General features: G+C 31.8%; 1 protein-coding gene across 1 annotated transcript; it reads left to right on the top strand.

Annotated features, from left to right (window-relative positions):
• Nucleotides 1-236: 236 nt before the first annotated feature.
• LOC129975921 (arrestin, lateral eye-like) lies at nucleotides 237-26,686 on the top strand. Its single transcript, XM_056089210.1, has 4 exons — nucleotides 237-390; nucleotides 12,012-12,627; nucleotides 17,673-17,835; nucleotides 25,880-26,686. The coding sequence occupies exons 1-4, from the start codon at nucleotides 303-305 to the stop codon at nucleotides 26,192-26,194; spliced, it is 1,182 nt and encodes a 393-aa protein (XP_055945185.1). The 5' UTR covers nucleotides 237-302; the 3' UTR covers nucleotides 26,195-26,686.
• Nucleotides 26,687-27,752: the final 1,066 nt, after the last annotated feature.

Here is a 27,752-nt window from a genome sequence, read left to right as displayed (position 1 = left end):
GCTCGAGCGTGTTTTGGATGATGATTTAAATTGCAAATTTCAATAAAGCAATATTGAATTGTTGACAACAGCGAATTTTCAAGCCTTTTCTCAACATTCGAAATGTCAAGGCTAATCTGCAGCATCCCGATTATTGTTTGTCTTTTCAACCTTAATAACTGCGTCATCCTCTTCCCAATGAGCTTATATGGCTTCCCGAGTAGCCCCGAAGCCATACAAAAGGGTCATCTCTCGCCGATACCCCGAAGTTTAGAGACAGCCATCCTTCAAATCAATTAAAAAGATCATACGTAACTTGAAGCATGTTCCCCCTCCTGTGGCTGGTGTGCGTGGTAGCCATCAAGGTATTCAAAAAATCAGCTCCAAATGGAAAGTTAACAGTATATTTGGGTGAGTAAATAAAAGTTTTGCATGATTTTTCATATCAATTAAATCAAGACTATTACTTCATGTTCGGACTTTACAAAATCGCCTCAAACACAAAGGTTAGTTTTTACTTTCTAGTATACGCAGTATGGAGAAAGTATTGCAATATCGTCAAAAAATTCGAACTCCTGATTTCGACGAATATCTACGTCTGAGTTCGAAAAACGCATTTTTGGAAAACATCCACCTGTCTGTCCATTTGTGACAAAGATAACTCAAAAACGCTTTGAGCTATACGGTTGAAATTTTGTATACGGTCCTTACACCAAATTAGCAGATTTCTATAAAAATTTGAGCAAAATCTGTCCAGAAGAAGTCCATCTGTCCGACTGTTCTAATATAAGTTAACCCTTTAAAGGGCCATTTTTTTTCTAGTAATATTATGTTAAAATATTTCTAGGTTTGAAATTAGAATAAGAAAAGGGATTCATTTAGCTTATTAGATAGATTTAATTTGATTAATTAATTCATTTGGTTAATGAATAATTAAGTGTCAAACCAAGACACATCATTTTGTGTGAGATAAAGAACTGAAGCATCTAAGTATCTGGCTTATTAAAAAAATTTGTCAGAACTTATGCCAACCTACATAATTTCATACAAAGATTGATAAATTTGGTGGGAACCATACTTCCCACGACCCTAGAAAGGGTTAACATGGGAACTAAAAAACGAAGTGGACTAGATAGAAAAAAAAATTGATACACAGATTTAACATCTATAGCGTAGACACTTATCAAATTGTGGTCCAAATCCAACTACCGGTTGACTGTCTGTCGGTCTTTTCAGAAACATATAAACGCGATAATTCAAAAATGCAGTGACTTAAACCTTTCTAAGGCCGTGGGAAGTATGCCTCCCATTAAATTTATCAATCTTTGTATGAAATTATGTAAGTTGACATAAGTTCCGACAAATTTTTTTAGAAAGCAGAAACTTAGATGCTTCAGTTCTTTATCTCATTCAAAATGATGTGTCTCGGTTTATCACTTAATTATTAATTAATCAATTTAAATTTATTTAATAAGCTAAATGAATCCCTTTTCTTATTCTAATTTCAAGCCTAAAAATATTTGAACTTAATATGATTAGAAAAAAAATGGCCCTTTACAGGCTTAAATATATCAAATTAGGTATGGAGTTTTAAGACTCGTTTGCAGTTGCAGTTTTGTGTCAAATCTTAATTTCAAACAATTCAAAAAAACGTGTCTTTAGCACGCATTCGATTTTCGGATACAATTAACCACATGATTAATCGCCAAAAAAATTGAGTAGGAGAGAGGATAAATTCAGTAAAAATGTTAAATTCACTCTAAAAAATATTTCGTAACAATTGCATGCCAATGTCATACAGTGCGTATTCTGGTTTGACAGGTTTATTAGAGAATACGAAAGAAAGTTTTTGGAGACCATTCCTGCTGGTTACTTTCTCATATTGTCGTGCAGAAAGATAAAATATTGTAATTGACAAAAAAATTCGAACTGGAGTTTCCATGTATCAAACCTTCCTTGAACCCGAAAAATACATTTTCTAAATTACGTCTGTCTGTTTATGAATACGATAATCCAAACACATTTTTTGACGGAAGAAATTTGATACATTGCTTTTAAACAAATGATGATGATGTCGTGTCCGCGTTACCACGGAAGGGGGATGCAGTATCTTCTGAGGGTAAAGACCCCTGAGCACCCGAGGGCAGAAGTCTGACTTGTAGCTCATATGAAGATGAAACTCGCACATTCGCTTGCACAACCCTTTTTTACAGGGGGGCACATTCACACACGTCACAGATAGAACACAGATGAAGAACAACCACGCCCGAACCGGGACTCGAACACGGGACGCCCAGATCTCGGGAAGACACGCTACCACTATGTCAGGACGCCGGCTTTTAAACAAATGTGTAAATTTTATCAAATTTTGAACAAAAACCATTTATAGCATCTAAAGTGTAGATCCAGTTCAAATTTTGATCCGAATCCAGCAACGGGCAGACTATACGTCAGTTTGTATTTTCGAGTTCCATATAAATGTAATAACTAGAAGCATCTTAAGTTCCATATAAAAGCAATAACTAGAAGCATCTTAAGTTCCATATAAACGCAATAACTTGAAGCATCTTAAGTTCCATATAAACGCAATAACTAGAAGCATCTTAAGTTCCATATGAACGCAATAACTAGAAGTACATTAAGTTCCATATAAACGCAATAACTAGAAGCATCTTAAGTTCCATATAAACGCAATAACTAGAAGCATCTTAAGTTCCATATAAACGCAATAACTAGAAGCATATTAAGTTCCATATAAACGCAATAAATAGCAACATATTAAGTTCCATATAAACGCAATAACTAGCAGCATATTAAGCAAATGAAATCTTGTATGTGACCTTGGTACTAAAATTTTAGTTTCGCGTCAAATTTTGGTTTCAGTTAGTCGAAAGAAAGTAATCCAAAATGCATATTGGATTCAAAGAAGCACAAAACTCTCATACGCTTAAAATAAAAAAAAAAGAAATATCTGAACATTCAATACGTTGGTGTCTTTGTCCAATGTCCACAATTTTATATGCAAGAGAGGGAATAATACTCTTTTCTAGCGTATGCGAGAAAGTGTCGATGAAATCTCTTCCAATGGTTTAAAAAAAGAGCGTCCAAAAATTAACGCAAGATTTGAATTTGCCACCATTCGAGCAGCAGTATGTTGGTAACCCTATTCAAAAAATCCCTATTTGACTGCTGATAGTATAGAGATAGTAAAAATGGAACGTTACACGATAGAACAACGAATTTACACAAGATTTGAATTAACCCTTTCTAAGGCCATGGGAAGTATGCTTCCCACCAAATTTATCAATCTTTGTATGAAATTATGTAGGTTGGCATAAGTTCTGACACATTTTTTTAGAAAGACAGGAACTTAGATGCTTCAGTTCTTTGTCTCACACAAAATGATGTGTCTTGGTTTATCACTTAATTATTAATTAACCAAATTAATTAATTCATCAAATTAAATTTATCTAATAAGCTAAATGAATCCCTTTTCTTATTCTAATTTCAAGCCTAAAAATATTTTAACATAATATGACTAGAAAAAAAGGCCCTTTAAAGGGTTAAATAAATAAATAAAACACAGTTTTTCTTCTTTAAATTTTTATATTTTTATTGAATCGTAAAGTGCACAGGATAGGGTTATGTACTGAATAACACATATGGAAAATGGCGTCCACGGCTTTGCTGGCACATTCGCGCTCTTTTGTAGAAATTTCCCTTGACCATTTTGCATAAATGCGGCTGAATTCTGTTGATGGCGTAGTTGAATTTTCCTCCTTCAATGCTTCGTGCTTGTGAGCTTGTTGGCATAGACCTTTTACTTCAAATAACCCCATAAAAAGAAATCCAACGGTGAGGAACCATAAAAAGAAATCCTTGGGAGCTATTCTCAAATTGTCTAACTGTAGCCACCAGACTTTCATTATTTTTGAAATATTGTTCAACAATGAAAACACGTTCTTCTATCTTGTAAAACTCCATTTTTACTCACCCTATAGTATCAGCTGTCAAACGATTTTTAATAGAGTTACCAAAACTTTACTGCACGAATGGCGGCAAATTCAAATCTTGCGTTAATTTTGGGACACTCTTTGTATTTGTCTGAACTTCAAAAGGTCATTTTTAAATTTACTTCGACTTTACTACAACTACATTTTTCACTTTCGGTAACATCAAGTATTTCGTATAAAATTTTTAGATAAATTTCATCACTCCTTCACAGTTGAATACGAAGCATTTATAGAAATAAAAGGAAATATATTAACCCTTTAACGGGCCATTTTTTTTCTAGTCATATTATGTTAAAATATTTTTAGACTTGAAATTAGAATAAGAAAAGGGATTCATTTAGCTTATTAGATAAATTTAATTTGATTAATTCATTAATTTGGTTAATTAAAATTAAGTAACAAATCAATACACATCATTTTGATTGAGACAAAGAACTGAAGCATCTAAATTTCTATCTTTCTAAAAATATTTGTCAGAACTTATGCAACCTACAAAATTTCATACAAAGATAGATAAATTTGGTGGGAAGCATACTTCCCACGGCCCTAGAAAGGGTTAAAACATTTTTAGCATGTCGTTCATGGGATCCAAAACATCACTCAGACCGGAGCTACATATAACGAACTTTGGTACAAAATGCGGTACACTTCTCATTTTAGCCGGATAGTATAAACTTTTATGGTTGAAGTGGTTAATCAGTGATTATTAATAATTAGAAGAGTGCCCGTCTAGTTGGATTGTAGCCTTATTAACAATATCTCGGATATGGTTGTCACAGTTTAACTAACGGACGGAAGGTGTAAAAAAAATCATGCATATTAGCAGAGTGCTTAAGAAATAATAATAATAATAAAGTATTATATGCAGTACACTTTTGATATAAACATATAATACCATTAGAAAATTTGTTTCCTTGATATCGGATCATCTCTGTCGTGATTTTTGATTCATCGAGCACTTAAATCAAAATTTATCCCTAAATTCGGAAACTAATAGAAAAAATATGCGTTACCCGACGTGAAATAAAAAAAAAATGCTTTAAAAATGTGAGCATTAATCTTTAATTTGATTTTTAAAGGGATAATATGATGAGTCTGTAAAATAATAAAAATTGCAGACCTCAGCTCATGGACTTTTACTATTTATTCATCTTTCATTCATTCATTCGTGTACCGATAATGATATAATTTGTTCGTATCGGCATCTAACATTAAAAAGTTAAACATTAAGAGTTTAAACATTAAAAAAATGTTTCAGTTGCTAGCTGCTAAAACAGAAGTTGGGATTTCGTAAGTGATAATGACCCAGACCAAAGGTGTGGGATATTTTTTATCTTCGTATAGAGTTATAAATGACGATGTATGATTATATTTACCGATAGTTACCACAAAAAAAACGATAATTATTAATAATAATTGAACGTTTAAATCGTTTAATGCCAATAACTAGTCCGCACAGACGACTAGCTAGTTGCCGGGAATATTGGTTTATTTTATTTTAGATAAATTCTCGTCATTTGATTTTAGATAAATTCTCGTCTTGATTCCGACAAAGTTTCCACAACATTAAAGTTGTGTTATTTCAGTTGTCTTGTTTATCTTCTTTTTATTATGTACACAAACGTTTTCTAATGGAGAACAGTTTCATGGCATCATGACTATTAAAAACATATGTCTGGTTCATCGAACTTCTGGCTTTCGCGATATAATAATTTCACTTCCTTATTTGTCTTATGTTGTTGTTGTTGTTTATAAAGGCACTTGCCATGGACAAGCTCGCTGACGAAGTCAGTGATTCTAAGCCAAGGGAGCGTCTCTTGTTTTAGTAGCGCCAACTAGGGCCAAGAGTACGTCTTAGCTACTCACGCATCACATTCGCTTGCACAACCCCTTTTTACAGGAGGGCACATTCACACTTCTCACAGATAGAACAGGAAGAACAACCATGCCCGAACCGGGACTCGAACCCAGGACGCCCAGTTATTTGTCTTATAATCTACACAAATATTAAAAGAGAATAATTCTTCCTAAAATTTCAAAAATGAGAAAATCACGCGATATTTGATGAAACAATGAAAACGGCTTGAATTTCAAGGCAACAATGTTTTAAATATTAGGCAAAAAAAAAAAAAAAAAAAAAAAAAATGTTTTCAAAAATTACAAACATTCTGGAATAATTTGCACGGCTATTCATTTGGTATCATTAAAACGAAAATTTTATTATTATAGAAAATTTTGAAATGGTGTAAACTTTATTTCTAAGTAATAATATTTTCGGAAGTTATCGTGAAAAAATGCTTAAATTCAATATATTTTTAGTTAATTAAAATTTTAAATAAAATGCTCTAAAGTACACATTTTTACACTCCAAGATCTATATATGCCAAATTTGGCAGCTGTACGTCAAATAATCTGACCAGTAGAATGCCTCATAACTTATTCTTATAATAGGTTTATCAGCAAAATATTTTTAAACTTCAAATTTTGATTGTTGTTGTTTCTAATAGCACTTGCCATGGACAAGCTCGCTGATGAACTCAGCGATTTTAAGCCAAGGGAGCGTCTCTTGTTTTAGTAGCGCCAACTAGGGCCAAGAGTACATCTTAGCTACTCATGCATCACATTCGCTTGCACAACCCCTTTTTGGAGGGGGGCACATTCACACATCTCACAGTTAGAACAGATGAAGAACAACCATACCCGAACCGGGACTCGAACCCAGGACGCCCAGATAACAGGGAAGACAAGCTACCCCTAAGCCAGGACGCCGGTTCAAATTTTGATAGTCATGTAATTCACTTATACTATTATGGTGGCCTTAAGACGTTCTTTTCATTGATTTTCATCATTTATAATATTTCAAAGAATTATTTAACTAAAATTTAACAGATTCAATGAAAAATTCAATTTTTAGTTTTATTTTAAAAAAGATATAAACACTGTTGATAATAGTATTTTATTTTTTCGGTTTATAAATATATTTTAAAAAAACTATGAAGTTTAAATTTTAAACAAGTCCTAAGGAATCATATTTTGCAAAATATTCTTGACTCTCCAACTTTTAAATAAATAAATAAACGTTTCTATTTTTTGCTTTGAAATCTGACCGATTTATTAAGTTTTGAATATTACAATATTAGACCAATGAACATTTTCATAATCTAGGCAGATTCACTCTTGCGAAACACTGGGAGATGATTGGCTTCTTTGAGACGGTCGATGAAGTGATCTATAATCAGCTGTTTTTATAGCATAGTGATGTTGAAATTTTCATAAGTCGGTCAGCTTTAATGATTGATTTGGAAGATTGGAGTGCAACTCTTTTTATTTAAAATATTAGCGTCTTAAGAACATTTTGTTAAATATGACTCACAGGGCACAGAATATATGTAAAAATTTAAAATTCGTAATTCATCAGCATTTAATAACTCAAATTATATATAATATAATTATTCATTTCATTTAGACCATTTGTTTACAGATGTATGTCTATTATGTTTATAAATTAGCTAAATTTGTTAACAGATGTATGTTTTATAAATTAGCTAAAAGTTTTTATAAATTAGCTATTGGGCCCTAATTAGAGTGTATATTCTGTTTATATTAAACCATGTTTGCCGTAAATAGTTTTATTGAATTAATAATATAGATTTTGTAAACGAACACAGAAAACTTTTCCTTGCCTTCACTTTTCAGGAAGTATCATATTTCATACTTATTTCATTTCATGCAGACACGTACTGAAAATTACATTTTTATATATTTAATTTGGAATGATAGGTAATTTATTATTTTTTTTAATTTGAGCTTTTATGAATATGATTGCAACGAGTTGAAAAAAGATTTTTTCCCATTAATGTGCAACATGCCCGTGCAGCTTAAATTTTATTTTTATTTTGCGCGAAATAAATTGTTGACAAGTATAATTAAATTATTTTTTTAAACATTCATAAAAAAATAGAAATTTAATTTGTTTGTTAAAACATTAGTATCATTGAAAATATTATTTTTTAAACTTCAATATGATGTAAAAATTAATTTTGTGCTGTAATATTTTTGAAAGTTTTAGCGGGAAAATGCCAACATTTCGCTTAATTTTTAATTAATTAAAAATTTTGAAAAATCGCTCGGAGGTGCACATTGCCGACCTCCAAAGTATACACGTGCCAGATTTGGAAGCTGCGGATATAACGGTTGTGGTGAAAGCTTATAAGCCAGTTAACAGCTACGCTACACGAGCAATTGCTTTTGTATTGTGGTCATGTTACTGGACTGCGAACCACAAGGTCCTAGGTTCTATCCTCGCTCAATTCCATCCGCCACACGGTCTAGCATGTAAAGCGCCAACAGACACATGAGCAAACACACACACTTTCGCTTCTAAATATAAATGAGGAATAAAAAAATTGTGACGATAATCTCTTTTTGAAAATAAATTCTGTTTGAATGTTTCATCTTCCTTTATTACACTGGCACCAGATTCCAAAATTTCAGTTACTTTTTTCGTTTAAAATACCAGATACCGATTAATATCAGAACTGAACACCAATTTTGACGTACAGTTTTACGATTTATTCATGAATCATAAGCTACAAAACGTCTATTTACTGACACGCAATATTTCATCTTTTTAAGACATGCTGGTGGCATAATTTACTATATACTGAAGAGCAGCTGTGTTTACAGTGTTTCTTTCTTTCTTTCTTCTTTTTTTTATCGCCTCAGTAAGCTGATGTCTCCATTTCTCCGATCGTTTAAGATTTATGTCGCGTTCTGGTTATATACAGTTTCTCCATTTCTTTACGTGAACTGGTGACATTTGAGCCTTCAAAAAAATTGGTTCTTCAAATTTTAGTGTAATAAAATAGAGGGAGGGGGGTATTTCAATGATTACATAAATAAATTGTATAAGTTTGAAAAGTGGAAAGTTTATAAATTAACTTTTAACAATGAATCTAACAGATGATACAATAAAAAGACTTTTTTTTTTACCCCTTTCCCGAAACACGTTTTCTTCAAACTGTGTTATGCCCAGAATGCATTCTATTTACTACAATCGAATGACTTTTATATAATAATATTTACAAGCAATATGAATTTGTTATACATATTTTTATTTTTTCCGCGCAATAGTTTTAATTTTCGGAGACTATTTATCATACAAAACATCATATATTTCTTTAGATTTTCAAATTACACGACATTTATTAATTTTTTTTTGAAATTTTTATTATTAGCATATTTAAATAAAAACATGCTTACAGTAATTTTTAAACAAGCATTCAAATATTATGCTGTTTTGAAGTGATTTTAGTCCAAATTATCATTATTATTTTGAGTACGCGGATTTGTTATGAGCTTGAAAAATATCGCATCAAAAGCATATTGGATTTGTCATTAAAAAACAAATACTTTAAGAAATAAGCCTTTTCTATTATTTTATAATTAAAATAAATAATACTCTCTATATATCCTAAATTTTGTATCAGATATTAAATTTTATTTTTGAAAAGAGCTTCTTTATTCCTAACAGAAATTTCGGCAATTTTCATTGCCAAGAGCCTCACAGTTCCTTTAACAACTTATGGAATGCCAGGCCTACAATAAGATTTTGCCTTCAATCCTGGCCTACATTCGAGTGGACATAGGTTGAAATATTTGATCTGAATTATTTATTTTCTTCAGTATATTAAAGCCTTAATATTGATGATAGCCCTAATCTGAATTCGATGGATCCTGCAGCAATATTAGTTAGTTTCTTTTCGACTTGAAGTTCTGATCTAGGAAAATACGATGGTTAGCCTAAGAAGTAATGACACTACTTAAGAAAGCAAAATGGGATCGAAATGTTATAATAACTTTATTTGTAACCTAAATTATTCCATGGAAAATCTTTATTTAGATGTAATTACCACAGTTATCTAATTATTTGTTATGGTGTGGCATTGAATTTGTCAATGCCTTTTGCAAAGAAACTTTTCAGAATTTGTCGAAAATGATGAATTTCATTCGCGTACAACGTCTTCAATATCTGTACGTCCATTCTCAAACATGTTGCACCACTTCGCGATAAAGTGACGTGGCATTGCATTTTCCTCATATACTTCATACAACTTTCAATAAATTTCAAGGCAATTACATCTTTTCGGTCGCAAAAAATGAATCATTGTTCGCATTTCCTAGTTGGAATCTACTTGTAGCTGCCGAGACATATTTACGACTGATTATCAGATAAATTAAAATTGCCATATGAAAAATCACCACATCACATGATATCGATAAACGTCTGAAGTGTTGCCACGAAGTTTCATCAAAATAGTTTTTCTCCAAAATTTTTTGTAAAGATTTGCAACTAACCTTTTGACTGTAACATATGTTTTTCAAGAATTCGAATTCCTTTATAGAAGCTGAAAGAATTTTCAATGAAGATTTTAGATGCATGTATTAGTTCCCCTGTTGTATGAGGCATTTCATGGGGAATAATTCCTAATTGTTAATATTTTTTTATTCAAATTATTATTTGTTAGTATAAAATTATTAAAACTTTAAAAAAATTCGAAAAATTTAGAAATTCTTCTTATTAGATTTTTCTCATTTATTATAAATTAATAATTGTTTTAGTTCATTTATTAAAAATTATTCATTCCTTATTCATTGGTGTGGAATTCGTGTTGCCATTTAGTCCCCATCAAACTCTCATTAACACAAATTAAAGATGGAAATGCATAGAAAATTACGTTGTTATTTCTATGATGTCAAATGCAGGTCCGGAAAGGAATAAAAAAAATTTAACTTGAAAATTATTTAGATAATTTAGAATAAAGAAGTGAAAAATAAAAATCGTTTAACAGAATAGAAGAAACCAGAAGTTTTCATCAAAATTTAAAAAGAATGTATTCGATATTCGTAGAATCAATTATTTGTAATTAAAATATTCGGTTATTAGGCATTAGAATAAAATTATTCTAATATTTTGTAAAAACAAAGCGCTGTCGAAATTTCCTAAAGAGCTAAAGATTTCATTTACAATGTAAAGTGGAAAAGATAGTCTTTTCTTTAAATTATATGACATAACGGCAATGCATTTTATTTTTCAAAGAAATAACTGAATGTTTTGTTTTAATACTTATAAACCTTAATTTTTCTAATCGTAGACATTTTTCAGTGAAGAATTCTATTCATGGACAGAAATTAATTGGAAATCATTCGGTGAAATAATTCAAATGATTTGAAGGATGATAGAGTAAAACTATTATAAGTCGATACATTTTTATTTTTCTCTATTTCTTAGTAACAAATGCATTGGCTTTTAAACCAGTTTAGAATATTACTTTTTATCATGATTATTTACAAGACCGTTCCTTGTATACTGACTGCTTCAAAACAAAGTAATAACGAAATAATTATTTTGAATATTCAGTTCTAAAATTAAAATTCTTATAAGAGAGGAAACTTTCATTATTAATATTTTTAGTTTTAAACAAATTGTTGTTATTTTTATAATATATCTCTCTCAACCTTCAGTTCTCAACCTTTTAGAGTAATTAAAATTCTCATAACAATTGATATCAGAGCATATTTTTATTATTATTATTCTTTTTATTAATTCATCTATTTGATTCATTTTTGTTCGTTAAGTTTTGCTTAAAAGTAACTTTCGCACAGCTTTAATTGCAAGATTCATAAAGTATCAATAACAATCAGATGTTATTTTCAAACTTCTTTCATTAATTCTTTATCTGATTGGTGATTGGGGAGTCAGTCAACAAGGCCAAGACAGTCAAATTTCATTTTAAATCTTCTGTTCTTTTCATTCTTTTCCTTTATCTGATTGTAGATAAGAAAGAACTTGGCGATTATGGAATCAGTCAACAAAATAAAAAAAGCCCGATTTCATTCTCTCTTCTTTTCATTTTTTTCTCTCTATCTGATAGCAGTAAGAAGGATTTTAGTGACTATGGAATCAGTCAACAAAATCGAGAAAGTCCGATCTCATTCTTTTTCTTTGTGTGATTACAGGTAAGAGAGACTTCGGTGACTATGGAGATTCCGTCGAACCCGTCGAAGGAGTGGTTCTAGTAGATTCAGATTACTTGAAAGATCGAAAAGTATTTGGCCAGGTTGTCACCACCTTTAGATATGGCCGCGAAGAAGATGAAGTCATGGGTTTGCATTTCAGCAGGCAACTGTACTTGGCCCTCGACCAGATATACCCAACTGACCACCAGCAAGAAAAGTCAGAACTTCAAGACAAACTTCTCAGAAAATTGGGTGACAACGCTATTCCCTTCACTTTCGATCTGCCTGAAAATGCCCCACCTTCTGTTACCCTACAGCCTGGAACTGATGAAAATGGTTCACCTCTGGGTGTGGAATATGAGCTCAAGCTCTTCGTTGCGGAAAGTAAGGAAGAGAAGCCACACAGAAGGAATTCCGTTTCCATGGCCATCCGAAAATTGCAGTACCACCATCCAGGCCCAAATATCAGGCAGCCCAGTTCACTGGTCAGTAAGGGATTCGTGCTAAGTCCTGGTAAACTTCAGCTCGAAGTCACATTGGACAAAGAGTTCTACTTTCATGGGGATAAGATCGCAGCGCAAATGGTGGTTACCAACCATTCTAAGAAAACTATCAGGTACGTTGCTTATAACTGTTTTAAAAAAATAGAAGAAAACCAAAAGAATTAATCAACAACAGAAAAATTCTAAATTCTAAAATTGGAAACCAATTTATTTGATGTTATTCAAACTATCCTTATATGTAGGCTTGAACATGAAAGGAAGCAAGATAAACTTGTCCGCAAAGAGCAAACAATGAAAACTTTTTAAATTTGTATTCGACATCTAAACTTTCTAAATAACAACAGAATAAAATTCTTTCATATGGAAGTAAGATTGTTGTTTTAATGGCGTTTTCCATGTCACACCTATTACCCTTGCTACTCCATTAAGCTAAGTTCCTTTCTTTATGTTACCTGAGGAAAAGGTCGTTTTCGTCACTAATATCAAAAGAATATCTGTTTTTCATAGATATATTTCAAACTTTAATTTCCAAAATTCTAATTTTGAATAATAAATTTCGTCAATTTTTATGGTAATCAGCTCTAAATACAACAAAACGTTCCAGAAAAATGTCAAAAATAGTTAACTTTTTTTTTTTGAGAAAATAAGTGTCTTCTATAAGAGGCGTACGAACCCAAGCTACATCAAATAACAAATTTAGATTTATTTTGTCAATTAGTATTTTAAAAATAAGAAGCATTTCATATAGCGTGTGGTCAGTTTTAAAAAGTGTGCCTCCTACAGATGGAAATTAAGTACATAATTTTCCGGATGAAAATTTAGACATATTACCCTCTTAGTCCAACCGAATGAGCAAAATATAAAGTTTAAGTTGTATCCTTCTTTTAAAAAGTTTTTGGCTCTCAAAAGATTTACTTTATAGCATGGTTTCATAAATACTGCTTTTGTTTCTTGCTTATAATCTCCTTTTAGTCCAAGATATTTTACGATATCTCTACAATGTTGTTTGATTTTCTGAATGTGGTATAATATCGTAAAGATATTACAAAAACGTTGTTTGGCATTTTATGTTAATAGGATGTTACAGTTTTATTGTTTGATTCTATATATGTATATCTGAACATATAAAGGGTGTCCCATAAATACCGTCCAAATTCTGCACAGAATGATTCGTCGAGGGCAATACATGAGAAATGCCCAGAGAACTATACCTGTACAACACATGATTTTCGAGAAAAATACGGAAAACAAAATATGACGTCACATCCGGTGCAAGGGGAAAACTCTGTAGTGGACACTAGAGATGCATAATCCACGATTTTTTGAATAGCAAATAATTTTGCTATTATTATTTTTAAATACCTGTTCCAAATATCTGTTATTTCAATCATATTATAAATTAAAAATAATTATTTAATATTAAATATAAAATTTATTAATTGTAATTAATACTTAATATTTAATTACTTACTATTACTATAATATATTACTTAATAATTTACTTTAATACTTAAATAACGTGTGACTGAATTAATTTATCTGTTTCAGCTTACTTCTTAAATTTGATTTTTTTTCAAAACTATTTATTTAATTTCTTTATTGGAGTAAACCACTTTGTGAAAAATTTGAATTAAATATATATGTCATTTCTTTAAATTGTTTACTTTAGTTCTATATTCTACCAATAGATGGCGCCAGCAGTAAACGGACTATATGCAAAGTCAAGTCACAAGCAATTAAAAAGGATTTGTATGGAATAGTGCATCATCAAATGCGAATATCTTAAGGTCAAGATCACTCTCATGAAGTGGAGCGGCGACTTCACACTTTCCAGTAAAGTCACCGCTCCGATAAATTTCAGTGATATGCAATTCAATGATACGATAATTCCAAGAATAACCGGTCCGTTCACTTTTTAAGCCATTCACAGATTTCTCCTTTTCTGTTTCGTTCGAGGGCTTCCATTGGACAGATCGTATTGTTACTTTCTATCGTGATCCAAAACCTGTAATCGAAATATCACCAGTAAGATCGTATCAAGGATTTGAATCACACCCCTCTTTGAAAAGTATTGATCACTGGTATTTGTGACTTTTTGATATTGGTTACGTAATAACCGCTCATAAAATATTTGTCATCCCTAGTGGACACACCAACTGGACTATTTGCATAACTTTCCAGATGATGATATTCAAAATGTCCGGCTCGCATATCGAGTCATGTGAGTGCCGCGACATGATCTGAAGCCGTCGTTTAACTCATATTTAAAAGACTGCATCTTCCAGCTAGTGATATTCTTCGCATGGTGATCACGCATTCCGTTCGTGAATATTGCGGCATGCATTTGATCTACTATATCTAAATATCTATGATCTAAATATGATCTAAATGTGATCTATGATCTAAATATCTTACAAACGCGAGTTCGCAAATTGTACAGACTAAATCTATGGCAAAGGATACCGACGTGCTCTGATTGGTTTAAGCCTTGGCATCTTTTTGGCAATGTTTTGCACTCATAATATTCTAGTTTTCGCTTATTTGGCTCAAACCTTGTACCTTGCATTAGTTTTATGGAAGATACGAGTGAATATCAACACGATTTAATTTTTATTAGTATAATTGTTTTCTCTAAATATTACTAGAAATACTACTAATACTAATTATTATTATTAATAATAAATATTACTGATAATACTAATAATACAAGTACCTAATGTTTATGCACAGAAGTATAAAAACTATATGAAAGTAATTACTCAACATATGATGCAGCAATGAAATAATTCTTATCTTTTTATGATTTTCGTGCCTTTATTAGATAATTTATGCAGTCGTTGAAACTTGTTGCTGAAAGATTGTTATTTTCCCATCAACTACATATGGGAAGATGATTACTTAATGCCCAAAACGTATAAATATGTAAGCTTTAACGGAATATGTGATTTCGTAGTTAATTTTTTTAGTTATATCAAAATAATATTAAGAAGAAACACACAAAAAAAATATTTTTAATAAATTGTAATTTTTATATTTCCTGAATTTAGGTTTCAGGATTTGATCTTTCCAGATTAATATTACATGTAAACCGTAAAAAACAGGAGGGGGGGGGATAAATTTACAAATTTTATTTATTTTTTTTATAAAAATATGTTTTGGTATGGCATTTTTTTGGCAAAACATTGCCAAAAAGATGCCAAGGCTTAAACCAATCAGAGCACGTCGGTATCCTTTCCCATAGACTTAGTCTGTACAATTTGCGAACTCGCCTTACAAACTGCTAGGAAATATACCTATTGATATCCGCCACGCCGTCCTCACGATACTAAATTCATCCGCAGATTGGACGACCGACTGCAAAATACAGGAAGCGTCTGCCCGACAGACAATCGTCATCATGTTGGAAGACCGCATAACGGTCAGAGAGTAGAGATGCACAATCCACGATTTTTTGAATAACAAATAATTTTGCTATTGTTATTTTTAAATATTTGTTCCAAATATCTGTTATTTCAATCATATGCATAATTAAAAATTATTAATTAGTATTAAATATAAAATTTATTAATTGTAATTAATACTTAATTTACTAATTTAAGTAATGCGTGATTGAATTAATTTATCTATTTCAGCTTACTTCTTAAATGTGATTTTTTTTAACTATTTATTGAGTTTCTTTATTGGAGTAAACCGTTTTCTGAAAAATTAGAATTAAATATATATGTCATTTCTTTAAAATGTTTACTTTAGTTCTCTATTTTACCAATAGATGGCGCCGTCAGTAAACAGAATATATGCAATCACAGTCAAGTCACAAGCAATTAAAAATGATCTTTATGGAATAGTGCATTTCAAATGCGAATATCGGAAAGTCAAGGTCACTCCCATGAAGTGGAGCGGTGACTTCGGACTTTGCAGTGAAGCCTCACACTTTCCAGAGAAGTCACCGCTCCGATAAGTCTGAGTGATATGCAATTCAATGATACGATAATTCCAAAAATAACCAGTCCGTTCACTTCAATGGGTAAGAGACTTTCCCTATGCATGGTTGAACTCTTGTTCGAGAGCTTCCATTGGACAGATCGTATCGATTGTTACTTTCTATTGTGATCCAAGACCTGTAATCGGAACATCGCCACTAAGATCGTATCAAATAAGATCAACCACACCCCTCTTCGAAAATAATTGATCACTGGTATTTGTGATTTTTTGATATTGGTTACGTAATAACCACTCGTAAAATATTCGTCATCTCTATCAGAGAGACTATTATCCAGTGAGCTTAATTCCACTAGAAGTACTGTGCACAGGTTCTTACGGTCAGAGAGGCTTTATCTATTTCACGGCCTCTATATGCACGGCGGACACATTGAACATTTGGCTTTGTAGTTTGAAAATAGTGCTATTGATGTTGGAGAGGTTCAACAATAATGACGGACCTTTTTTAGCTTTTTAAAGAATTTATTGGTTCTCCGCTTTCGGCAGTTTCTTTGAGCTTTGCCTTTCGGCGTGCTGCTAAGTCGATGATGTTACAAAGACTGATGGTTTTTTACATATACCGCTAGAGGGCGTTACAAGTGAGAGGCGGGGCAACATGCTTACGTAACAGATGTGTCAAATAAAGTGTTTTTTTCCTTACACCGGATGTGACGTCATATTTTGTTTTTGCATTTTTCTCGAAAACTACTTGTTTTATAGTTTAGTTATATTAACGTCCCGTTTTAAAGCAACACTAGGGCGATTTTGGGACTGACCTCGTAATTTTGAACTGCGGTCAGATGACGAGGACACCCCTCTCTTCACACCACACCACACCACACCAACTGGAGGACGTTTGGTCTAGACGGATTTATAGTGCAACAGACACCCTTACACAGCGGTTCTTCGATGGAATGGGGTCTCGAACCTGAAAACCCTACGGCTCACAGGCGGGGACCTTACCACCAGGCCAGCACGGCCCAGTTGTTTTATAGGTACAGTTCTCTGGGTATCTTTATGTACTCCCCACAAGGAATCTGGCTGTGCTGAGTTTGGGCAGTATTGATGGGACACCCTATATATATTCAACATTGTAATAGACTAATAGAATTATTTAGATTTATTATTTAGTGCCTTAACGAAATGATTATTGCTGATTTGAATTGATTTTTTTTTAAAGGAACATCAAAGTTAATGTTATTCAGAACACAGAAGTAACGATAGTGAATGGACATTACCACAAATCTGTAGCGAGCATCGAAACGAAGGAAGGATGTCCAATCATACCAGGAGCAACTTTGACTAAAGTATTTTATCTTTTGCCATCGGCAGATGACAATTTGGTACGAAATTTGTTAGCTTGTTATTTTAAAATGCTCTTGATCTTTCCGAATATTTGTTTGTAAATTATTTAATTTCCGTTCCAGAATCACAGCGTTAAGTTCAGCATCTGGGAATAGAATGCTTCTTCCCTTCTTCTTCCCTCTCTTTTTTTTTCGCTAGAAGCAACATTTACAGAATTAATAATAGCGTTCAAATAATTATGGTTAAATAAGAATAAAGGTAGAATACTTCTTTCCTTCTTCTTCTCCCACTCCCCCCCCCCCTTTTTGCAGTAAGCAACATTTATAGAATTAACAGCAGTAAAATAATTATTATTGAATAAAAATCAGGGAAGAATGCTTCTTCATTTCTTTCTTCTTCTCCCCCCCCCGCCCTTTTTTTGCTAGAAGCAACATTTACAGAATTAATAATAGCGTTCAAATAATTATGGTTAAATAAGAATAAAGGTAGAATGCTTCTTTCTTTCTTTCTTCTCCCCACCCCCTTTTGTTTTGTTGCTAGAATCAACATTTACAGAATTAATAGCGTTAAAATACTTATTGTTGAATAAGAATCTGTGAAGAATGCTTTTTTCTTTCTTTCTTCTTCTTCCTTCCCTTCCCTTCTCTCCCTTTTTGCTATTTACAGAATTAATAGCGTTCAAATAATTATTGTTGAATAAGAATCGGTGAAGAATGCTTCTTTCTTTCTTTCTTCTTCTTCCTCCCTCTCCCTTCTCCCCCCTTTTGCTAGAAGCAACATTTACAGAATTAATAACGTTAAAATACTTATTGTTGAATAAGAAGCTGTGAAGAATGTTTTTTTTCTTTCTTTCTTCTTCTTCCTTCCCTTCCCTTCTCCCCCTTTTTGCTATTTACAGAATTAATAGCGTTCAAATAATTATTGTTGAATAAGAATCGGTGAAGAATGCTTTTTTCTTTCTTTCTTCTTCTTCCTCCCTCTCCCTTCTCCCCCCTTTTGCTAGAAGCAACATTTACAGAATTAATAAAGTTAAAATACTTATTGTTGAATAAGAAGCTGTGAAGAATGTTTTTTTTCTTTCTTTCTTCTTCTTCCTTCCCTTCCCTTCTCTCCCTTTTTGCTATTTACAGAATTAATAGCGTTCAAATAATTATTGTTGAATAAGGATAGGTGAAGAATGCTTTTTTCTTTCTTTCTTCTTCTTCCTCCCTCTCCCTTCTCCCCCCTTTTGCTATTTACAGAATTAATAGCATTCAAATACTTATTGTTGAATAAGAATCGGTGAAGAATGCTTTTTTTCTTTCTTTCTTCTTCTTCCTTCCCTTCCCTTCTCTCCCTTTTTGCTATTTACAGAATTAATAGCGTTCAAATAATTATTGTTGAATAAGAATCGGTGAAGAATGCTTTTTTCTTTCTTTCTTCTTCTTCCTCCCTCTCCCTTCTCCCCCCTTTTGCTAGAAGCAACATTTACAGAATTAATAACGTTAAAATACTTATTGTTGAATAAGAAGCTGTGAAGAATGTTTTTTTTTTCTTTCTTTCTTCTTCTTCCTTCCCTTCCCTTCTCCCCCTTTTTGCTATTTACAGAATTAATAGCGTTCAAATAATTATTGTTGAATAAGAATCGGTGAAGAATGCTTTTTTCTTTCTTTCTTCTTCTTCCTCCCTCTCCCTTCTCCCCCCTTTTGCTAGAAGCAACATTTACAGAATTAATAAAGTTAAAATACTTATTGTTGAATAAGAAGCCGTGAAGAATGTTTTTTTTTCTTTCTTTCTTCTTCTTCCTTCCCTTCCCTTCTCCCCCTTTTTGCTATTTACAGAATTAATAGCGTTCAAATAATTATTGTTGAATAAGGATAGGTGAAGAATGCTTTTTTCTTTCTTTCTTCTTCTTCCTCCCTCTCCCTTCTCCCCCCTTTTGCTATTTACAGAATTAATAGCATTCAAATACTTATTGTTGAATAAGAATCGGTGAAGAATGCTTTTTTTCTTTCTTTCTTCTTCTTCCTTCCCTTCCCTTCTCCCCCTTTTTTCTATTTACAGAATTAATAGCGTTCAAATAATTATTGTTGAATAAGGATAGGTGAAGAATGCTTTTTTCTTTCTTTCTTCTTCTTCCTCCCTCTCCCTTCTCCCCCCTTTTGCTATTTACAGAATTAATAGCATTCAAATACTTATTGTTGAATAAGAATCGGTGAAGAATGCTTTTTTCTTTCTTTCTTCTTCTTCCTTCCCTTCCCTTCTCTCCCTTTTTGCTATTTACAGAATTAATAGCGTTCAAATAATTATTGTTGAATAAGAATCGGTGAAGAATGCTTTTTTCTTTCTTTCTTCTTCTTCCTCCCTCTCCCTTCTCCCCCCTTTTGCTAGAAGCAACATTTACAGAATTAATAACGTTAAAATACTTATTGTTGAATAAGAAGCTGTGAAGAATGTTTTTTTTCTTTCTTTCTTCTTCTTCCTTCCCTTCCCTTCTCCCCCTTTTTGCTATTTACAGAATTAATAGCGTTCAAATAATTATTGTTGAATAAGAATCGGTGAAGAATGCTTTTTTCTTTCTTTCTTCTTCTTCCTCCCTCTCCCTTCTCCCCCCTTTTGCTAGAAGCAACATTTACAGAATTAATAAAGTTAAAATACTTATTGTTGAATAAGAAGCTGTGAAGAATGTTTTTTTTTCTTTCTTTCTTCTTCTTCCTTCCCTTCCCTTCTCCCCCTTTTTGCTATTTACAGAATTAATAGCGTTCAAATAATTATTGTTGAATAAGGATAGGTGAAGAATGCTTTTTTCTTTCTTTCTTCTTCTTCCTCCCTCTCCCTTCTCCCCCCTTTTGCTATTTACAGAATTAATAGCATTCAAATACTTATTGTTGAATAAGAATCGGTGAAGAATGCTTTTTTTCTTTCTTTCTTCTTCTTCCTTCCCTTCCCTTCTCCCCCTTTTTGCTATTTACAGAATTAATAGCGTTCAAATAATTATTGTTGAATAAGGATAGGTGAAGAATGCTTTTTTCTTTCTTTCTTCTTCTTCCTCCCTCTCCCTTCTCCCCCCTTTTGCTATTTACAGAATTAATAGCATTGAAATACTTATTGTTGAATAAGAATCGGTGAAGAATGCTTTTTTTCTTTCTTTCTTCTTCTTCCTTCCCTTTCCTTCTCTCCCTTTTTGCTATTTACAGAATTAATAGCGTTCAAATAATTATTGTTGAATAAGGATAGGTGAAGAATGCTTTTTTCTTTCTTTCTTCTTCTTCCTCCCTCTCCCTTCTTCCCCCTTTTGCTAGAAACAACATTTACAGAATTAATAGCGTTCAAATAATTATCATTGAATAAGAATCAGGGAAGAGACGGGGTGGTAGCATTTTTATTTTAAGAATGCTTGAAGAAAATCTGTCCTTCAGGTTAATTTTATGAATATATATTAATCAAACCAAATGCCATGAAAATGTTTCCATCAGCTCTTCAGAAATTTCAAAAGGTTCTTCTTAATTCTGAATACTTGACTACAAAACAAGAATGTTTAGTTTTTAAGCCTGACAAAATTTTTCTCGCTAGATAAAAGATAATTTAATAGTAATCTTTCAGTTAACACTTTTAGTATCACCCAAAACTTAGAAGAGAAACTATCTTAATAATATATTTATTTCCTCGTATAAAAAGCACAGAGAAAGTAATACCGTCAAAAGTATCGAATTCGAGATTTCGTCGAATCTTGAAGTTTCAGAATCTCTCCAAGTTCGTAAAATACATTTTTAGTTATTATGTCTCTCTCTCTACGAACACGATAAAACACTTTGAATTGAACGAGTGGAATTCCGTAATTGATATTTATACCAAACATTTGGATTTCTATTCAATTTTGAGGAAATCCTTTTAGAGAAAGTCTGTTTGTCCAGACTGCCAAAATATAAATTAACACCACATTGGGCGCCAATGTGGTGGTATGTAGATTATTATAGTGAGTGCAGGAAGCAACAGAACGAATGGGTTTAGGAACATTTCTTTTAATAATCACATTCACACACTGAACAAACAAAAACACAAACACAAAGACAAGACATTCACGCGCGCGGCTTCACAGTTCATCATCACATCTCATCCTAATTACAATCGCAATGCACTATGGGATGGCATATGGGATGGCCTAATCAGACATCGCCATTTAGTATCCAAAAGAGAAGATAAGAGTAATGCAATTGCTACAACACTATAATTTCAAACCGAACAGAGCTAGATAAATAAAATTTAATACAGAGCACTTCCGAGTATCGGGTCTAATGCGGCGGAAAGGCAGGCCGGATAACTAAGAAAGCGGATAACAGGGATATCTGTGAACTCATTTCTTTGTCCACCAACATCAGAAGACGAAGTTTTTACACCAAAACTCTCCGTTATAGTACGTATTTTCTCACTTCTGATTGAGTAGTAAGTCCTCCACTTATTTCAAGCCACGTAAAATGTGAACGTAGCCAAATGAATCATAGAAGCAGTTGCCGGTAACGTGTCCAATTAAAATAAAAGGCTCTGTACTTGTAGTTTATAAATGTTTATATACTGAACTGCAAGAATTTATAAGTAAAAAAGTAAGATAAAGGATATAAACTTTTCACATTTTAACATGAATTCTGTACACTTCACTGTGATATAATTAAAAAAAACATTAAACATACCCCAAAAACAATTTACGAATCCTGTATGTACTATGCAGTTATAATCGGAAACAGCGGTGACCATTGAAGTCCGTTCCACTCTGACGGAACAATGAACAACAAGCAGAATGCTGCTCTTTACCAGTCACAACTTGTATTTTGCACATGACACGTGGGAGGATCGTAGCAGACGCCAGCTTCCAATGCCTTGACAATGTTGCAAATGCAACGCCTTGTCTTCCTCGTTTAATTACGAGAAAGAAAACTAAGCCGGATAGTCGCGAGCCAGATATTCTGCAGTGTACTGTACACAGATTTAACATTCAAAATGAAGATACTTATCATATTTGGAACCAAATCTAAATATGATCAAAGGGATTCAAATGTATCTATTTGGCAACAAAGAAAATAAAGTTTGTTAATTGATCGTTTGTGGCTTCTTTTCAACCTAGAGACTCTAGGCAGCTGCCTAGTTTGCTTCTGAAACCACCATCTTGTCCGAGTGAATTAAGAGTGTGATGACGAGCTTTTAAGTATCTTCAACACTTTCAGGAAGCAGTCGAATCTATTTTCAAAAGAATATCTACAATCTAAAAGAATATTTACAAATCGGTGGCGGCTCAATAAGATTAATACTGCATAATAGGATGCTCCTAATATTTTGGTTATTCATTGTAAACCAATTTAAATAAAAGTGCACAAAGGTAAAGATAAAGATATTATGTAAATTAATGAGGACTTTTAATATGATAAAAAGAAGATTTAAATATTTACGATCTTCAGGGTTATTTAATTCTCAGGACAATTTAAATGCTTTTGGCACGAGGAATGTTTTTCCTGAGTCCATAAAGATTAACAAAATCTAATAAAAGAGTATGAATCTCTTTTACAAACACGCACACAAGTTTCTAAAACCAATCATGCATCTCGTTTTATTAAGCTAAATAATACTTTTAAGGTAGTATTTAAGTATTCACTCAGAACGTAATATTTTGATGGATAACGGCCTTTTGTTACTAGAGATTCCATTTTCATCACATTTCAATGAATTAATCATTAAATTTAACATGTAAAAAACAATTGTTTTAAGTACATCAAAAAAACTTTTAATACAACCAGAAGAAATGGTCTCCCCCAAACTTTCTCGCATACATTCTCATAAAGATGTTATCCCAGAGAACGCCTTATACAGCATTAGTGTAAAATAGTTACGAAATATTAACTTTTGGCGTGAGTTTAGCATTTGTACTGAATCTATCCTGTCATTCTTGGCGAGTTATTTGGCGATTAGTCCCAGACATAATTAATAGTATCCAAAAATCGAATTTGCGTTTTAGATGTGTTTTTTCCAACCGATTCAAACAAAATTTTGACACAGAACGGCACTTGTAGTCACAAAATCACATACCAAATTTGATATATTTAAGTCACTGCGTCTTTGATTTATCGTGTTTACATGTCTCTGAAAGTACAGACCGATAGACCGTCAACTCCTTGTTGAATTTCGCTTAAAAGTGGGTAGGCGTTTGTTAATATCGAATTTTAGCTATCGATCTACCTTTTGTTTGTAGCTATCGTGTTAAATTATATTGAGACAGCCGGACAGACAGACTTCCTCTGAGAGGATTTTACACAAAATTTGATAGAAATCTGCAAATTTAGTGCAAAGACCTAATGTTAAATTTCACCTCTCTAGATCAAAGCGTTTTTTGAGTTACTTTTGTCACAGACAGACGGACATTTTCCGAAAAGGCGTTTTCGAATTCGGGAAATTCTAAAACGTGGAGATTCATCGAAATCTCGAGTTAGAATTTTTTGACGATTGCTATACTTTCTCTATACTACGTATACGAGAAAGTTAAAATAAAAGTACCGAACTTCTTAAAACATTTAATTATTAATTAATTATGTAATAATTTAATAATATCTTTAATAAAGCGGCGTTTTAAAACATATCAATAAAAGCATGAAAAATATGCGTAAAATTATCTTGGTAAAAAAAAATATATATATATTGTTTTAGTTAGTGGTAACTGAGAAATCATTTTTGAAAGATTGGTAACACGAATGACAATTATCATCATTTCTGTCGGTTTTGTTTTTGTAACATCAATTAATTCCAAAATGCAAATTAATTCTAAATTACTGATAGACAAAAACATTTTTTTTTCTAAAAAGTAATTAGCGAAGCAAAAATAAGCGGCACTCGAAGTAAAATATTAGTTTTTGCCCCACCCTTTTATGTTAGCTTTAAGGAAATAATAGAAACAGCACATGATGTTGTACTATCTTATTACGGTATCTTCACAATGTAGTATAGCATTCAGAATATGAAGCATTTTAAAAACATTTTTGTACCAATCTCTATTAATAATAAAAGGGAATGAACATCCATATACGTGCATTTGTCTTGCGTTCCACAGGACAGACCATTTGACTTAGAGTTACTATATTTGTCACAAACATATGTTGGAAGGTGAGAATGTGCATTCCGGAGAGAAAAATATCAAAATTAATCGAGGTTTTGGTATTTTTCCACAATTTCTGAAAAAGATTGCTCAAAGCTGATTTTTTTATCGTAATATTTTTTTAAATTGTATTTTCAATTATAATAATGTTGTAGCCTTGCATATTTTTCTAAAATTTTGGCAATTTTTCAATTTTTTTTTTGCATGCCTATTACCTTTTGCAATAAAATTGAAACTTTCTTTATTATTTCATCAAATATGTAATTTGTATTTTTTTTTACTAGTGAAAAGTAAAAAAAGAAAGATTCTGATAATTTTTTTGTGCAATTTACGTGAGGAAATAAAATTACAATCCACAAAAGAACATCGTGTTTGAAATTGATTACCAAGACACTGAAGCTTTTAATGGTATTATGATATCATATGATTCGACTCTATTTAGAAGGCTCATTATACAATCAGCCTAAACATATTAAAAAATAACGAGACTTAATGTATGTCACAATTTAATGTTTAAAAATACTGAAGGTATCAGGGAAGCATAACATATTTAATCAAGATTCCGAGTGAATTGCTGATCGTCAAAGACGGCAAATAAAGTAAATAAATGGAATAATATTTTATCATCGTAGGATCCTGAACATTTTCTATTAAAATCTAGTTTAAGTTGCTCCTTCATTTCGCTTAGGAGGCAACAATGCCAAGTCACTAAAGTCAAAAATCAAAGTGGCTGACAATAATTACTTTTCAGTATTGCTTATCTGGTCAGCCATTTTGATTGGCGACTTGCCAGTGTTGGCATCCTTGGCGACGTGAAGGGGCACCCTAAACTAGATTTCAACCACTATTCTTATCACTTGCTCTTCAGGCATTATACCGCTGGCTTGCTTTGGCGTTAGATGCTTGACTAACACCTATTTGTTTTGTTTTATTAATATTTTAAAAATTCCTTTTTTATTTTTATGTAGACCAAGAGAGGTGTAGCTCTTGATGGGATGTTAAAAGAAGGTGACACCAATTTGGCTTCGTCCACTTTAAAATCTGCAGACAATTTGGGTATTATTATTTCATACATGGTTCGAGTACGACTCTACATGGGAGCCATTGGCGGAGAACTAGTCGCCGATGTACCTTTCAAGTTGACAAGTCCACCACCGGAGAAGCAGAAAGAAGTCACCAGCATGCAGAAGAAAGTTAAAAAGCAATTGTCCAGAGAAATGAGTACAGATCTGGTATTCGAAGATTTCGCCAGAAGGCGCCAATACAGCGAAGATAATGAATAAATGGGAAAACATACGCCATTTATTCAATAAAATTACTAATGTCATTGAAATCAAAATGTACGGAGTTAATAAATCTTTGCAATAAATATAGCTGAGACCGAACAGTTGATCAAAAAGAATTTCATATCTTACAATATTTATTTTTAGAAATTAATCTATTTGTAGTTCAGAATATTTTTCTGCTGAAAGAAATTAATCTATTAGCAGAACATACTAGTTCTTAAAGAAATAAAATACAGTAACAAAAAAAGAACCAATAAAAGATCTTAGCTTTGATTTTTTTTCTTCTTCAAATTGCTCTTGTATCATTCCAAAAGCAAAAAAGAAAGGGGAACAGTTTTTTTTCTATTGTTTTTGTTCAACATGAGATTTTTTGAGCTGTGTGCTCGCTGTGTGGCTTTACTTCAAATTACTCTTTTCTTTGTTTGAAGTCCAACTAAGAGGACATAAATTTCTGTACTTGTCAAATAAAAATAAAAATATTTTCAAAAAGACACTTTTATAAGTTTAATAAAAAAAAAAAGAGAACTTTTTTTATTTCAATTATCGTCTGCTCTTCAGTTTTTAATTTACAATTCATTATTACAAAATCGTAATATCAATTTTTTTTCAAGTTCATTAACAGTTTGTTCTTCTCGGTAAGAAATCAATTTTTAATTAAATATATTGATTAAAAATAATTAATTCTGAAATTAATAAAATAATGCATTGTTAGCAAGAACACATAAGTGCATAAAATTTTAAATCTCTAATAAATCAGAACATGGCAGAAGAATTGGTCACAAAATTTCGCTATTACAAGCATGAAACAAGTGAAATGAAATACAAATGTTAAAAAGTTGCTTTAATAAGTTGTTTTACATTTTGAAACGTAACGTCATAAATTCATGAAGATAATCTACATGTATTTTACGAGAAGCATTTACACATTTGAGCTTTGTGTTCTTTGTAGAAACAAATGCTGCAGTAGATAGTTTTTAAAAAACCAGATTAAAACAATTCGGAGAAAAAAGTTAATAAAAGCTTAAATTGCAAAAAGAAAAAAATATTTAAAAAATTCGAAATTGCATTAATTTACTTTAATAGATTAAAAATCAAATTTCAGTAGTTTAGAATTGCAATTGTTCCATTAGTGTCCAAAAGTTAGTTAGTATTAATCTATTTAAATATTATGCTGTGTTAATAATTATCATCGAATAAAAGTACGAAAGGTAGTTAAGATTCAAAATATTTTTTTAATATAGTAACCCTTATAAATCATTAAACTGATGTTGAAAACTATCAGTTTTATTTCATATTCCCGTAATGCATTCAACATTTAAAATGTATCAACGAATAAATTTTAAACTGCGTATATAAATTTGCCGAGTTAGATATCATTTCATATTCTTTAATGCCTATTTTAGATTCCATTCTAAAAAGAGTATTAAAGAATTTATAGTTTGGACTTAAATTTTAATTTTCTGATTTTAACTAAAATTTAATTTTTATATCGTTTTTTAAAGATTTTTATATTTACTACGGCATTATTATATTTTTGAAAGTGGAAAAATCTTGA

The sequence above is a fragment of the Argiope bruennichi genome, chromosome 7 (assembly GCF_947563725.1).
Source record: "Argiope bruennichi chromosome 7, qqArgBrue1.1, whole genome shotgun sequence".
In the NCBI taxonomy this organism is placed as follows: domain Eukaryota; kingdom Metazoa; phylum Arthropoda; class Arachnida; order Araneae; family Araneidae; genus Argiope; species Argiope bruennichi.
The sequence above is the reverse complement of the archived record's forward strand: the minus strand, read 5'-3'. Positions and strand labels throughout refer to the sequence as shown.